Source organism: Cannabis sativa, chromosome 5 (genome assembly GCF_029168945.1).
Source record: "Cannabis sativa cultivar Pink pepper isolate KNU-18-1 chromosome 5, ASM2916894v1, whole genome shotgun sequence".
Taxonomy (NCBI): domain Eukaryota; kingdom Viridiplantae; phylum Streptophyta; class Magnoliopsida; order Rosales; family Cannabaceae; genus Cannabis; species Cannabis sativa.
Window position 1 is genome coordinate 53,565,694 of NC_083605.1, and position 14,666 is coordinate 53,580,359.

The window sequence follows — 14,666 nt, forward strand, 5'->3', positions numbered from 1 at the left end:
TAACCATCCATAGGGGGACGAAGTCTAGCGTCTCGAGGTTATATTGAAAACATTTAACTTTTGTAAGACCAACAATGGAGATCGAATATCTTAATAATAATCAAGCTCATTATTTAAAGTGAGTTGTATTTTCTTTGATTCTCTTTATTTAATCTATTTATTTTAAATATATATTTATTTAAAATTTCCAATTTAGAATGAAAAATTCTAAATATAAATTTTAATTTAATATTTATAAATTTTACTTAGATGGATATGAAAATAACATGAATTATTTCCATCTTAGTAATAATTTCCAATAAATATTTAGAAAAAAATATTTAAGTTGTTACAAAATTAATTTAAATTAATTTACAACTCAAATTTAATTTTCTATAAATATATATTGCATTTCGAAAAATTAAAGTATATAAGAATACAATTTTCGAAAAATGCATATTAAAATAAAAAATAAATCCTGGAAAAATTATTCTAATTTAATGTTAGCCCAAAATTAATTAATAAAATTAATTTACAACAAAAAATATAATTTTCCTATTTAATTAAATATATAAGAAAAATTACAAATATTTAAGTATGATGATAAAAATCAACTTAAATATTAATTTTCTATTTAATTAAATACACTAGAAAAATACTTCAAGCAAAAATATCACCTATCTAGATTTTCCTTTGACTAATTAATTCAATTTCTAATAATATACTTTAATTCAATTTATTTTAAATTAATCAATAAATGAAAAAATCATTGATTTAAGTTGATCCAAGAATTAATTAAAATAAATAATTAATTTACAACTTAATCTATTTTTCAAGATAAAATTCGAAATTCTAGCATTTAAGAAATGCAATTTCGAAAATTGATTAATAAAATAAAGAAAAAAATATATTTTGAAAATTATTTAAATTTAGTTGAAAAAATAAATTTCAACTAAAAATAATTTTCTATTTAATTAAATGTCATGAAAAAGAAATATTTAAGTATCATGATGAAAATCAACTTAGATATTTAATTTTTCAAATTAATTAAATGTATTAAATTCAAGAAATAAATAATTAAGTGTAGAGAAGGCTTAATTATTAATCTCTAGTTTAATACTAGGAAAAATATACTTAAAATAAATTGTACCAAAATTAATTATTTAAATAATTAATTTCACAATGTATAATATTTTCCTATTTAATATTAGAAATAATAAGTAGTCTAGAAATAACTATCTAGAAAATATCTTATTTGACTAAGTATCTTTTCCACAAAATTTGAAAAAAATATCTAATTTAAGTTATACTAGAAAAAATCTAGAACTTAAATATTTTCAAATTTAAATTTAATTAAATATCAAAAAATTAAGTTGTAACCACTTAATTCAAAAATATTCCATTTTAAGTTAATATTCGAAAAGATATTAACTTAAAAAATATCTTAAGAATCTTAATAACCAATGCCTAAAATTCCTCAACTTAATTTTGAAATTTGAAATTCAAAAGATATTACATTTAAGTTGGTTAGTTGTAGATAACTAAATATCAACTTAAATAAGAATATTTAATGAAAAATTTAAATTAAGTTCCGTAAAGAATCTAGATGGTTATAATTCTATATTTAATTAAATACAAGAAAATACATATAGTTTAGCTTAGAATATAAAATTCCTTAAACTATATTTTTCTTAAATTAATTTCAAAATAAATGAAATTAATTATGTTGCTAATCAATTTTATTAGGTTAAACTAGTTTAATTAACCTAGTACAGTCATTCAAATCAGGCAAATGGGCCTTCACACTTGGGGTGGTTTGTGTGAGGGGGTGCTGGGTTCAGTATGTCGTACCCACTTCTATGGCTCCCAACTCTCACACAAGGCCCAAAAGAGAGGAATTTAACCTTAATAAGAACAACTGTTATTAATTGAATAAGCCCAAAACTAAATGGGCCTAAATAAAATCTATCAATGACTATGACATTTTATTTAGCAACATTAACCTATATGCATCTATAATAAAATTAAACACATAGGCTCACACAGGCACACTTTGGATGGGTCCTATCATGTTGCTAGGTCATACACAGATGAAAGAAGATTGTAAATATACCTGTTACAAATTATTATCTTGACCAAGGGAGCCATCAGATCATTAGATCTGGCAAAAAGTAACCATGGCTATTTGCAATCAAGTAATAATAGGTTTTAAAAACTTACACATAAGCTAAAACACATATTCCTGCAACAAGGTTAATTTGGATAGTTGGATGTAGGATTTATTTAATTTTAAATTAAATATTTAATTTCGAAAATAATTAATTAAATAAAAAATAATTTTTCGAAAAATTTAAAAAAATTTGAAAAATTCGAAATTTTTTTTTTTTTTTTTTTTTTTTTTTAATTTAAATTTAAAATTAAACCTACAATTTTTGAAAAATTAGGTTTCAACCAACCTAAATATCATTTCAAAAAAAATTGCTAACTACTTTTAAATTTTAAATGTTATTTTATAAATAAAAATTAAATAAAAAATTAGAAAAGATAAATAAATATCTTTTTCAAATTTTAAATGTAATTTAAATAAATAAAATAACAAAATTTAAAAAAATAGCAAAATATCTTATATCATTTAAAAATTACATGATTATTAATATCTTATTTTTAAATTTAAAATAAGATAAGATATAATCAAATTTTAAAATAAGATAGATTTTTTAAGCAAAAAGATAAATACTAATTCTATTCAAATTCAAATTACACTAATATCTTGAATTAAATTAAAAAAAAATTAAATTAATTCAAAATGATAATTAGAATTGAATTAGGAATAGTAATAGTATATATACAAAACCATACAAAAAATTGGAAGTTAATTCCATGAAAAAGTATGAAAAATTGAAGAAAAAGGAAAAAATCCGAAACTGTACGGACAGTTCTGCGATCGCAGGAAACTATCGAAGACAAAATTTCCGATTTTGTTAAATCTTCAAAAAATCATAACTAATTCAAATAAAATCCAAATTGAGTTCTGTAAAAGGCTAACTTGCTTAATTTTTTCCATACTATCCAATAAAAATAATTCCAGAACCGAAATAACAATTATTTTTCACGAAAATTTCACAATCATCAATCAATCATCAAATAACACTCAATACAACATGATACCATCCAAAGAACATACAAACAATCGTTTTAAAGTCCAAATTACATGTAAGTAAATCAATTACCATGGCTCTGAGGCCAGTTGTTGGAAATTATTTTACCAGGATCTTAGATCTACTCACAAGTATGTTTATTAACATCCTAAATATGAACTTTCTAAAACGATGAAATAAACACATATAAAGTTTAGGAAACCTTACATTGGGTGCAGCGGAATATAATGACTCCTTCCGTTCAGATATCTAGCCCTTGATTCCTTTCTGTAGCAGAGCATTATAAATATCTGAACCTGGATCTCTTTCTCTGAATCTTTGATGCTGAATCTCCTTTGCTGATGATCTTTCTTCATGATCTTCCTCACTATGATTGAGGTATCACTTGATGTGTGTGGGCACTACTCTAATCACTAAGAGAGGTTCGAAATATTGAGGAAGAAAAGAGAGAGAGAGTGGCGGCTAGAGAAGAGAGTGGAGGCTCAGGTTTTTCTGATTCAGAAAGTGTGTTATTTTCCTGAAGCCTTCACTATCTATTTATAGCATTCCTCTAGGGTTTGATTTGAATTATATGGCATTAAAATAATGAAAAAATCAGTTTAAATTTCCTACAAAAGTGGCTGGCCCTAAACTTAGTGGATTGGGCCTTGCTTTTTGCAATTTTGCAATTTTAACACCTTTTTTATCTGATTTTCTCAAAAATGCCAATTTCCTAATTCAATCATTTAAATGCCAATTCTAACTATTTAATAACTATAAATAATTATTAAATAATATTGTCATTTATCATATTTATTAATTGAACCATACAAAGTATCATAATTAACAAATATGCCCCTATAAACTCTTTCTTTACAATTTCGCCATTACTTAGTGAAAATTTCACAAATAGACATAGTCTAATTCGTGAATTATAATTGATTAATCAAAACCAATTACATGAGTCTTACAAGCAATATTATCTCAACTAGTGGGGGGACCATGGGTCTATATAACCGAGCTTCCAATAAGTAGATCAAGAATTTAGCACTAAAATTCACTAACTTATTAATTCTTCGTTGAATCCACGCATAGAACTTAGAATTGCACTCTCAGTTATATAGAATGCTCTATATGTTCCACCATATAGACACATCATTAGTTATCCATTGTTATAATCCTAATGTGATCAATGATCCTCTATATGAATGATCTACACTGTAAAGGGATTAAATTACCGTTACACCCTACAATGTATTTATTCCTTAAAACACTTGACCCCGTATAAATGATATTTCAGCTTATGTGAAATGAGTACTCCACCATTTATGTTCGTTTGGTCAAGCTCGAAGGAGATCATCCTTTGCTTACTATTCGCCAGATAGAAGCTATAGATTCCATGTTTATGATAGCGCTCCCACTCAATTGCACTACCGTGTTCCCAAAATGTACGTATCACCCTGACCTAAAAGTAGGCTTAACTAACAAATCAAAGAACACGAATAGCCTTTCAAGATTGAGCCTAATCATATCAGGATTAAGATCATTTGATCTAGGATCAACTAGGCGATATTGACTTGAATAGATATTACGGTAAGTTTAATAAATCTAAGTCAAAGTTCAATATCGGTCCCTTCCGATGCATACTCCATGCATCCAACCTGAGCTTTACTTTAACCAATGTTCTGGAAAGAACATAGTATTTCTCCAAATACAAGTAAACTCTTGTTGTAGATTATCATATCAGTAAAACCCTGTGTCTGATAAATCTAGGAAACTTTATTCACATAGTCATGTTTACTTTCCAATGTGTTGACGACACAATAAACAGGATCAAGTATGTGAAAAGGGTTTCAGATGAATTTATACATTATGTACATATAATCATGAAATAAATCATGTGAACCATGCAACATTAAATGTTATTTCTGATCTATATTAATAAGTAAATCTGATTATATTGAAATGAGTTTTATTTAGGGCATAAAACCCAACAAAAGTAGCATGTTTCTATGAGTGATCTGCGACCTATATCTTTGTGTAATGTGATATACAAAATTATTTCTAAGGTGATTGCGAATCGCCTTAAAGTAGTTTTGCCAAATGCTATCTCTCTAACTCAATCTGCATTTAATCCTGGTCGTTTAATCTCCGATAATATTATGATAGCTTTTGAAGTAATGCATTATCTGAAGAGGAAACGTAAGGGTAAGGAGGGATATATGGCCTTGAAATTGGACCTAAGAAAAGCCTATGATAGAGTTGAATGGGGTTTTCTTCGAGATATGATGGAGAGAATGGGCTTCGACACTCGTTTCGTAAACCTTGTTTTGGCTATGGTTAACTCAGTGAAGTATAAAATTGTTCATGGCGGCCATGTGTCAGATTCTTTTGTGCCGGGAAGGGGTATTCGTCAAGGAGATCCTTTATCTCCTTATCTTTTTCTCATTTGTGCTGAAAGTTTTACTTCTCTCATCAAAAAGTTTGAAGTTGATGGTCTCTTAAAGGGTTGTAAGGTTGCGAATGGGGCACCTATAATATCACATATGCTATTTGCTGATGATAGCTATGTCTATTGTCATCCTAATGTGAGGGAAGCTTCTAATGTGCTGGGGCTCCTTCAATTGTTTGAAGCAGCTACTGCACAATAGGTGAATTTTACCAAGTCTTCAATTTTCTTCAGTTCTAATACTCCTCTTGTTATTCGTGAAAGAATGTGCTCCATGCTGAGAATGCCCATGGCTGATGAACAAAGTACTTATTTGGGACTTCCTTGTACTATGGGGAGGAATAAAGATGCAATATTGGGTTTTCTCAAAGATAAGATGCTGAAGCGAATACAGAGTTGGGAAGGTCGTCTGTTATCAAAGGTTGGTCGTGAGGTTTTGCTCAAAACGGTTGATCAAGCTTTGCCAACCTATGCGATGTCTGTGTTTCTTATTCCGGTTAAGACTATTTCACACCTTGAGAGCTTAATGTCAAAGTATTGGTGGGGGTCCTCTAATAATAGAACAAAAGGTCTCAGTTGGTTTAGTTGGCGACGACTTTGTAGAAGCAAGAATTCAGGTGGGATTGACTTTCGTAATTTGCGGGATTACAATCTTTCCTTGTTAGGAAAGCAGGGATGGCGTCTTCTTCTGTATGAAGATTCTCTTATGGGACGTATTTACAAGGCCCTCTACTTTCCAAATGGTAATTTCCTTACGGCTGAGATAGGTCCTAACCCAAGTTTTTTTTTTTAGCAGAGTGTGTTTGAATCACAACAACTGGTTCGTGATGGTGCTAGAAGGAGAATCGGGTCTGGTGTGTCTACCCCTGTGCTTAATGTCCCTTGGCTGATTTCTGATGTAAAATCTTTTGTCATTTCTAGACATTGGCTCATAGCACGGTCTCACAGTTGATGCACATTGATCGTAAGGAATGGGATCTTGAGGTCTCGCATGATTTGTTTTAGGCAAGGCATATCGATTTGATAATGTAGGTTCCTCTGAGTGATAATGTTAATGTTGATTCTTGATTTTGGGGTAAAGAGTCGAATGGGTTTTACTCGGTTAAGAGTTCCTACCGCTATCTCCAAGAACTGAAAGGAGAATGGGGTATTCAATTGGAGTCTGAATTGTGGAAGGTTCTCTGGAAAGTTAAAGTCCCCCCCAAGGTTCTTCACTTTGCTTGGAAAGCTATCTCGGGGTGTCTCCCAACTCATACCCAATTGCGTAAAAAACATGTTCCTGTTGATCCTCGCTGTGTGTTTTGTAATTCTGATGAAGAAACCATTATTCATGTTTTGGTTGGCTGCCATTTTGCGCAATCATGTTGGCATAGGTCGATTGTGGGGTTGGGGTTGCAGTTTTTTGCAGAAACTACCTTCGCCGATTGGTTTAAGGCGTTTCTGACAGGGGGTAGAGTGGATTTGGTGGATGAGCTCTTGATGGTAGCATGGAGTATTTAGAAAGCTCGAAATGAGCTTCTTTGGCAGGGTCATTCTTCTCAGGCTGCGGATGTGGTTTGAGTGGCAAGGTCATGTCATTCTAGTTGGTTGTTGGCTCAAGAGAACAGGTTTGAACCGCTGTTGTTTGATGCTACTGTTGTTGGTATCAGTGTGTGTTGGGTGAAGCCGCCTGCTAGGAAGCTGAAGATTAACACTGATGGGGCGATTTTTGAGGCAACAACTCAATACGGTACGGGCATGGTCATTAGAGATTGTCATGGGAAGTAAATCGAAGCTAGTTCCTCTTTGCATTCTTGGGCTTGTCAGCCGGCTGTGGTTGAAGTATTGAGCGTCAAGGAGGCTCTTAGTTGGTTGAAGTTGAAGAATTTGTCCAATGTGCTAGTTGAGACAGATTGTATTGCTATTGTTCAAGCTCTTAATAGCTCGGTTGCTCTTCCATCGATTTTTGGTTTGTTTATTCAGGAGTGTCAATTGATTCTTTCTTCTTTACATAATGTTTTTATTTTTCATGTTAAACGATCTGCTAACAAAGCCCCACATTGTGTTGCTCGCGGTGCTTGTTTTTGGTGTGATCGTCTTTTTACTTAGAGCAATGTTCATTCTGCTCTTCAGTCTATTGTAATAGCGGATATTGTTATTTAATGAATTACTTTTATTCAAAAAAAAATATGTTGACATATTAATATTAGTTTTAAAAATTAAATTATACTTATCAATTATTATAAAATAAAAATTAGATAAAATCATAAATTTATATATCTATCTATAAATCTATATATATATATAAAAAAAAAGAAGTATGATGTGGTAATGTGGCAGTCTAAGAACTCTCTAATGAGTATTATATGTTCTCTCTTTAATTCTCTTTTTTCTTTAATTTTTTATTAATTTTATAATATTAATTAATATAAAATATATTAATTCAATCATTTTTTATTTATTTTTTATTTTATATGTTTAAAAAAATGATAAGTCTAAAAAATAATATTTTATTTATTAGCTTTTTAAACTCAAGTTTTGGTCTTTTTTTTTTGAAATTATTTTTTAAAAAATTATTAATTCTTTTATATTTGTATCAAACTGAGATACATTAGTTTTTTCTATTTATATTTGTATCAAACTAAGATACATTAGTTTTTTCTACAAGTTGCAAATTAAAGAAAAACTTAGGAGTTTGGTGCATTTTAATTTACTAATGAGATATCTTTTCTTTTTTTTTTAAGAAAAAAATCTTAATGATTTTTTATGGGTTTATCTACAATCATAGATTTTATATTATTATGATATTGTATAATACTAATATGAATTTAAGAATTAATCAATGCAAGGATGGTTTTTTAATAGGAGGCTCAAACAATAAAAATAGATAGAATTATTTTTCTATTTTATTTTATATGTTACATGTACACAAATTTCATTCTAATTTTTCACTATCAATGTTCATTCTCAAATAGGGACCAATTTTTTCAATGGAAATGAATGAGTTCTAATTATTTATTGTTAATGTTACTCATATATAATTTAAATATAAATATTTATGCCATGGGTATAACTACTAATTGTGAATATACTCATATTATTGTTAATTAATTTTCAGAAAAAAAAAATCCATCAATTAATACTTTTACACTATTTTTTTCACTCTCATTCATCATTTTTTATCTATCATGATTGTATGAATATTATTAAACATAAAATTATTATTTTTATCTATTTTATTTTTTTCCCACTACTAGAAAAAAAGGAATTAGGCATCGGTCTAAAACTGACTTCATTAAAGATAATTCGAATAAATTTATAGTTAAAAATAGGTAAGTTAGGTAGACTAAGCTTCACTGCTGATATATAGTCTTATTTTTTAACTTTTTAAAAATCTTAATTTTTAATAATAAAGGGTCCAAACGAATATTATAGTTAAGAGTTTTAAAATATAAAAGGTCTGAATAGAATTTTGATTTTTTGTTATTTTTAGCAAAAATATATGGTTAAATTTTTAGCTTCACTAAACATGATGTCCAAAATTTAATTTATATATATATATATGGAGGAGGTTTTGATGGTTACATTTTTATTGTAACCATCATCGTTACATTTTTTTAGTCATTGGATCACTATTAAATGGTTGTGATTAATTTAGAAATTAAATAAATAAATAAAAAAAAATGACTTGTAACCTGATATTAACCTGTTAATATATTTCCTTTTAAAACTTTAATTAATATTAATTATATTTTAAAATTAAATTAAATATAATTATTAATTAATTTTTTATAATTTATTATTAAATAAGGATCTTTTAGCATTTTTTTTACACTTAAATTATTTAAATTTTTATAACAAAACTCTTTATAATTTAAAATAAGTTTTCTCCTTAAAAAAAGAGTTTTTCCTCGCCAAAATTACGATGATCCCATGCCCCCAAAAACTTTTCTTTTCATTTTTTGGAACAGCTGAAATAATAAACCTGACTAAAATCTTTCATTATGTCCACCAAAGCATACATAAACATATAGCACTAATGCTTTGGAGCCAGGTTCTGCTACAGAGGCGTGCTCCCATGCTGAATGACCGGACAAGACAAATGTAACTCTCAATGGTTTGGAGAATGGCGGGAAAGAAAACTTACCCAGAAAAGGAATGAAATCACCTGGGAATCCCTTTGACTCTGATATTGCTTCCTCTTCTAATGGTAGCAAAGTAGCCGTTAGAGATGAAGGGAATTTCACATTGATGACCAAGTTTCAAGTAGGACAATCTTTTAACCCTCTTCTTGGGCCGCAGGCCCAACCATTAGATTGGCCTTCAAGAGCTTGTTGGGCTTCAGCCTTTGGGCCGCTAACTGGGTCAAAAACAGTTGATAAATATCATAGAGAATCCACTATTTTCAACCCAATTCTTTGCATTGATGATTTCAACTGCTATGAATCGGAACATGGGACTAGGAAAAGAAGGGCTATGGATGGATTTTATATGATACCTGGAGTTATACCAAGCCCAGAAACTATTCCCACACTTGATGATAATCAAAACACTTTGGCAAATACTGAACTTCAACCGGACATAGAGGAGACTACGGCTTCTATATTCTCCCCAGGCTCCAGTGACGACAAGCCGGCCAAACGGAAAAGAGGCTGACCCCGTAAATGTGATGACCCAACCTCCACTCCGGTAGCAACTGACAAAAAACGTGGAAGACCCCCAAGGGACAAAGCGTGGACGGGTGTAACCCCCAAGAGCCTGAAGAAAAGAGGAGCGAATTCTTCCTCTAGAGGTAAAACTAATCACTACCGTAATTTATGGAATGCTAAGTGTTTTGACCTTGCTATAGACCTAGACAACCATTTTGTGGTGATTGAAAAGAAAAAATCAGAGCACCCAAGCTGCGTAATAGAAGAATTGGAAGAGAGTGACAAACTGCACCAACCTACGGAAAAGTGCTCTGGAATCATTGAAGCAAATGCTGAAGGACAGGATTTTCAGTTCGGGGCTATGGAGACTTGCCCAGAAAAGTCTCCAACGTCCCCATGAAGCTACTAGCTTGGAACTGTCGCGGGCTCGGGAATGCCGCGGCAGTTCGACAACTGACGGCAATCGTTCGCCGGTCAAATCCCGATATGGTGATCCTATCTGAAACAAGGTTGGTTCTTGATAAATTTGAAAAACTGATTCATAAACTTCATTTTATTGAGTTTGTGTACATACCTACAATTGGTCTCTCGGGCGGGTTTGGGGTATGTTGGAAACAAGGGGTTGTTTGCAAGGTTAAGGAAGCGGATAAAAATGCTCTGCTAGGTTCGATTGAATCCGATCCTCCTGGCACCAAATGGAACTTCATTGGAATATATGGGCCGCCTACAATGTCAGGAAGAGAAGATTTCTGGAATCGTATTGGAGACTCGATAGTAAACGAATCGTCACCCACGGTCCTTATTGGTGACTTGAATGGAACACTTGCAGATCATGAATGCCTAAACTATGCCAATCAGAGGAATTCAGCTAGATATTCCTTTGACTTGAGGGGAATGGTGGCGAGAACCGGCTTGGTAGATCTTGGCTGCCTTGGCGGAAAATTCACCTGGTTCCAAAAGGCCTCTCAATCTACTAGGGGAGCTTCGGTTAGAAGAGCAAGGCTAGACAAGGCCTTAGCCTCCATAGATTGGAGAATTTTATTTCCAAATGCGGTTGTTGAGCTCCTCACAGTTGGTACTTCGGATCACAAACCAATCCTTCTAAATACTGAGGGGGGAACAAGGTGTTTGAAGCCTCAATTCAAGTATGAGTTAATGTGGGGGAGGGATCCGAGATGCTTCTGGGTAGTGCGAAATGCTTGGCGAGACAATCTTCACCATGACCCAATGGTGAACTTGTACCGGAAACTAAGGAAAACAAAGGAGCATTTGAAGACATGGAATAAAACGCACTTTGGGAAAATCCAACAACAAGTGGTTGATGCAAAAAAGACTCTAGATAAGATCGAAAGTTCCAATAATATGCAGATTGCGCAGTTTGATGAACCTAAAGCCAAGTTGAATGAGGCGCTTAGTAGGGAAGAGATCTTCTAGAGACAAAAGTCTCGTGTTGCTTGGCTAAAAGAGGGAGATCGTTGCACCAAATTCTTCATCGCCTCAACGGTGATTAGGCGTAGAAAGAATTTCATACAGACTCTGAAGAAGGAAAATGGCGAATGGGTCAACGACATCAAGGTCATTGCGAAGATGTTTATTGACAAGTTTAATGGCACCTTCTCCAAGAATCCTTCTACAAGTACACTAGAGGAGAACATAGCATGTAATAATCTGATTACTGAGAGTGATAATAGGAAGCTTATATGCATTCCTTCAGCCAAAGAAATAGAAGACTGTCTTAGATCGATGGGGCATGATAAGGCTCCAGGCCCAGATGGGATGCCGACGGGATTCTACCTTCAACATTGGAACGTGGTGAAACGGGATTTCATTGACATGGTGACACATTTCTTTTTGACAATGGATCTTCCCCAGTTTATAAACAACACCAACATTGTGTTAGTTCCAAAAAAAGATTGTCCCACTGGGGTCAATGACTACAGGCCAATTGCGCTATGCAATGTAGCGAATAAATGCATCTCCAAAGTTTTGGCTCTCCGCTTGAAGCATGTTCTGCCCTCCATCATATCTCCGTAGCAAACCGCCTTCGTTCATGGAAGACTAATTGCGCAAAACACTGCAGTAGCTAGGGAAATCGTTCATTCTATGAGTAAGAAAAAAGGAAAAAAAGGATTTATGATGATCAAACTTGATATGGAGAAGGCCTATGATAAGATGGACTGGAGCTTTATCCTGGCTACTTTGAAGGGGTTAGGTTTTCATCGAACTTTTGTCAATTGGGTGGAGAAATGCATTATGGTCAAACAAATGGGGCTGCTTATTAATGGCTCGGTCCATGGAACTCTGTCCCCTTCCTCTGGTCTTCGCCAGGGCGACCCTCTCTCCCCTACTCTCTTTATCATTGCAGCTGATGTTCTCTCAAGACTGATTGTGGGTAGAAAGGCAGAGGGTCGTCTGGAAGGCTTCAAATTATCTAGAGATGGGTCGGCTGTCACCCACTTGATGTTTGCAGATGATTTAATTTTATTTGGGCGAGCTTCTTTGAAGGAAGCTAAAGGATTCGTTCAATGCCTTGAAGACTACTGCTCTTGGTCTGGACAAGCAGTCAACTACCAAAAATCAACAGTGTTCTTCTCTAAGGAGGTCCCTATGAGATGTGCAACAGATATCGCGGACCTGCTAAATATGAAGAGAATGAAGAAGGATGCCTCTTACCTGGGGCTTCCCCTCTTTAGATCACTGAATCGATCAAAGGATATGCGGTTCTTGGTTGATCGTGTTCTACAACGAGTGAAAAGTTGGAAAACTAGACTCCTATCGAAAGCTGGCCGAGCCTGCTTAATCCACTCAGTCGGATCATCCCTAGCTACTTATGTGGCTGCCTCGGATCCAATACCAATTAATGTGGTAAACACTGTGGATAAATGCGTAAGGGACTTCTGGTGGGGGGATACTGATGAAAAGAGGAAGATGCATCTCATGGCTTGGAATGCTCTATGCCAGTCCAAGATGAGAGGCGGTCTGGGATTTAGAAGCGGAGGAGTGATAAACAGAGCCTTTATGACAAAGTGGGCTTGGAAAGCGCTCACTGATCGATCAAGCGTTTGGAGTGCGGTGATAAATGCAAAATACATAAAAGACCAAAACTTTCTACTGCTTGACCGAAAGAGAGATGACTCGGCCATGTAGAAAGCCATTCTAGATGCTCGAATGGTGCTAGAAAAAGGCATCTGCAGGAAAATTGGAAATGGGGAGAAGACTTCCATTTGGTTCGATCCTTGGGTTCCTACCCCCAACCGTACCCCCACACCTTTAAAGGATGTGTCTCATGGAGTAGCTTGGGTTGAACAGTTTATTATAAGAAATAATCGCTGGAATTCACAAATGGTAAGAGAATGGTTTAATCCGACGGACGCTGCTGCAACCCTTAACATAGATTTACCTGATGAGCGTGTGGAGGACTCATGGATTTGGATTGTGGAGCAAAATGGGAACTTCTCCATAAGGTCAGCTTGTAGACTCATCAATGGTGATCATTCCGCCAATACTGAGAATGATCTGTGGAAACTCATTTGGAACTCCCCATTACATATGAGGCTCAAATTCTTATGGTGGCAATTGTTTCGTGGGATTCTTCCCACCAAAGATAAACTGGCCCCATTTTTGGATGGAGTTTTAGGACCTTGTCCTATGTGTAAGGAGGAGTGTGAAACTTCTTTTCACCTCTTCTGGAAGTGCAGCTTTGCTAAGGCCATTTAGTTTAGCCTTGGATGGGGCATCCGAACTGAACTAGTTACCGCCACTTGTTGGAAGGATTGGCTTGATTGGTTCTACAAAGGTCCGAATCTCCCTCCGAACGTCGAATTCTACGATTTCATGGCTACATCATTATGTATTGTGGAAGCTATTTGGCGAGAAAGAAACCAAAGAGTACATGCTAAAAAGGACACTGAGTTAGTGTTGATCATAGACTCGGTCCGCCAGAAGATCCTTGACCATGTCATGGTTGCCTCGAATAGAGTTGAAGAGGTTCTAGAATGGACTCCGCCTCCACCCTCATGGGCGTGCTGTAAGTCCGATGTAGCAATTTCTGCTACAGGCTGCGTGTTATCTGCAGTCATTCGAGATGATTCGGGTACAATTCTTTCCATCATAGTTAAGACAAGTATGGCAACTTCGCCTAAGCTTGCTGAAGCTCATGCAGTGTGCCTGGCAGCAGAAAAGGCGATTGAATTGGGTCTTAAAAACATCATCTTCCAATGTGACAATCGTTGTGTCGTGAAAGCATTCGAAGCTCCTATATCCAATTGTGTGGCCTTCAGTCTGCAGGAAGCCAAATCAAGGTTTCTTCACGCGTGTGACAAGCTGAATGACTGGGGTATTGTCCACATCTCGCGCAAGTGCAACTATATGGCTCATAACATTGCAAAGTGGGCTTCTAATTCGAGAGTAATTGGCTGTATTAATCCTGAAGGGCTAGACGAATCTGTTCTCGATGACCTCACGGAGTGGGAT

The 14,666-nt window shown here is 33.9% G+C and overlaps 1 protein-coding gene across 1 annotated transcript; it reads left to right on the forward strand.

Annotated features, from left to right (window-relative positions):
- Window positions 1–10,589: 10,589 nt before the first annotated feature.
- On the forward strand, window positions 10,590–11,627 carry LOC115717543 (uncharacterized). The gene has a single exon (XM_030646529.2). It carries the CDS (start codon window positions 10,590–10,592, stop codon window positions 11,625–11,627), a length of 1,038 nt encoding a protein of 345 aa, XP_030502389.2.
- Window positions 11,628–14,666: the final 3,039 nt, after the last annotated feature.

Bases quoted from the DNA above. Each gene is read 5' to 3' on its own strand.
- LOC115717543 (XM_030646529.2), top strand. From the start codon at position 10,590: ATGAAGCTACTAGCTTGGAACTGTCGCGGGCTCGGGAATGCCGCGGCA.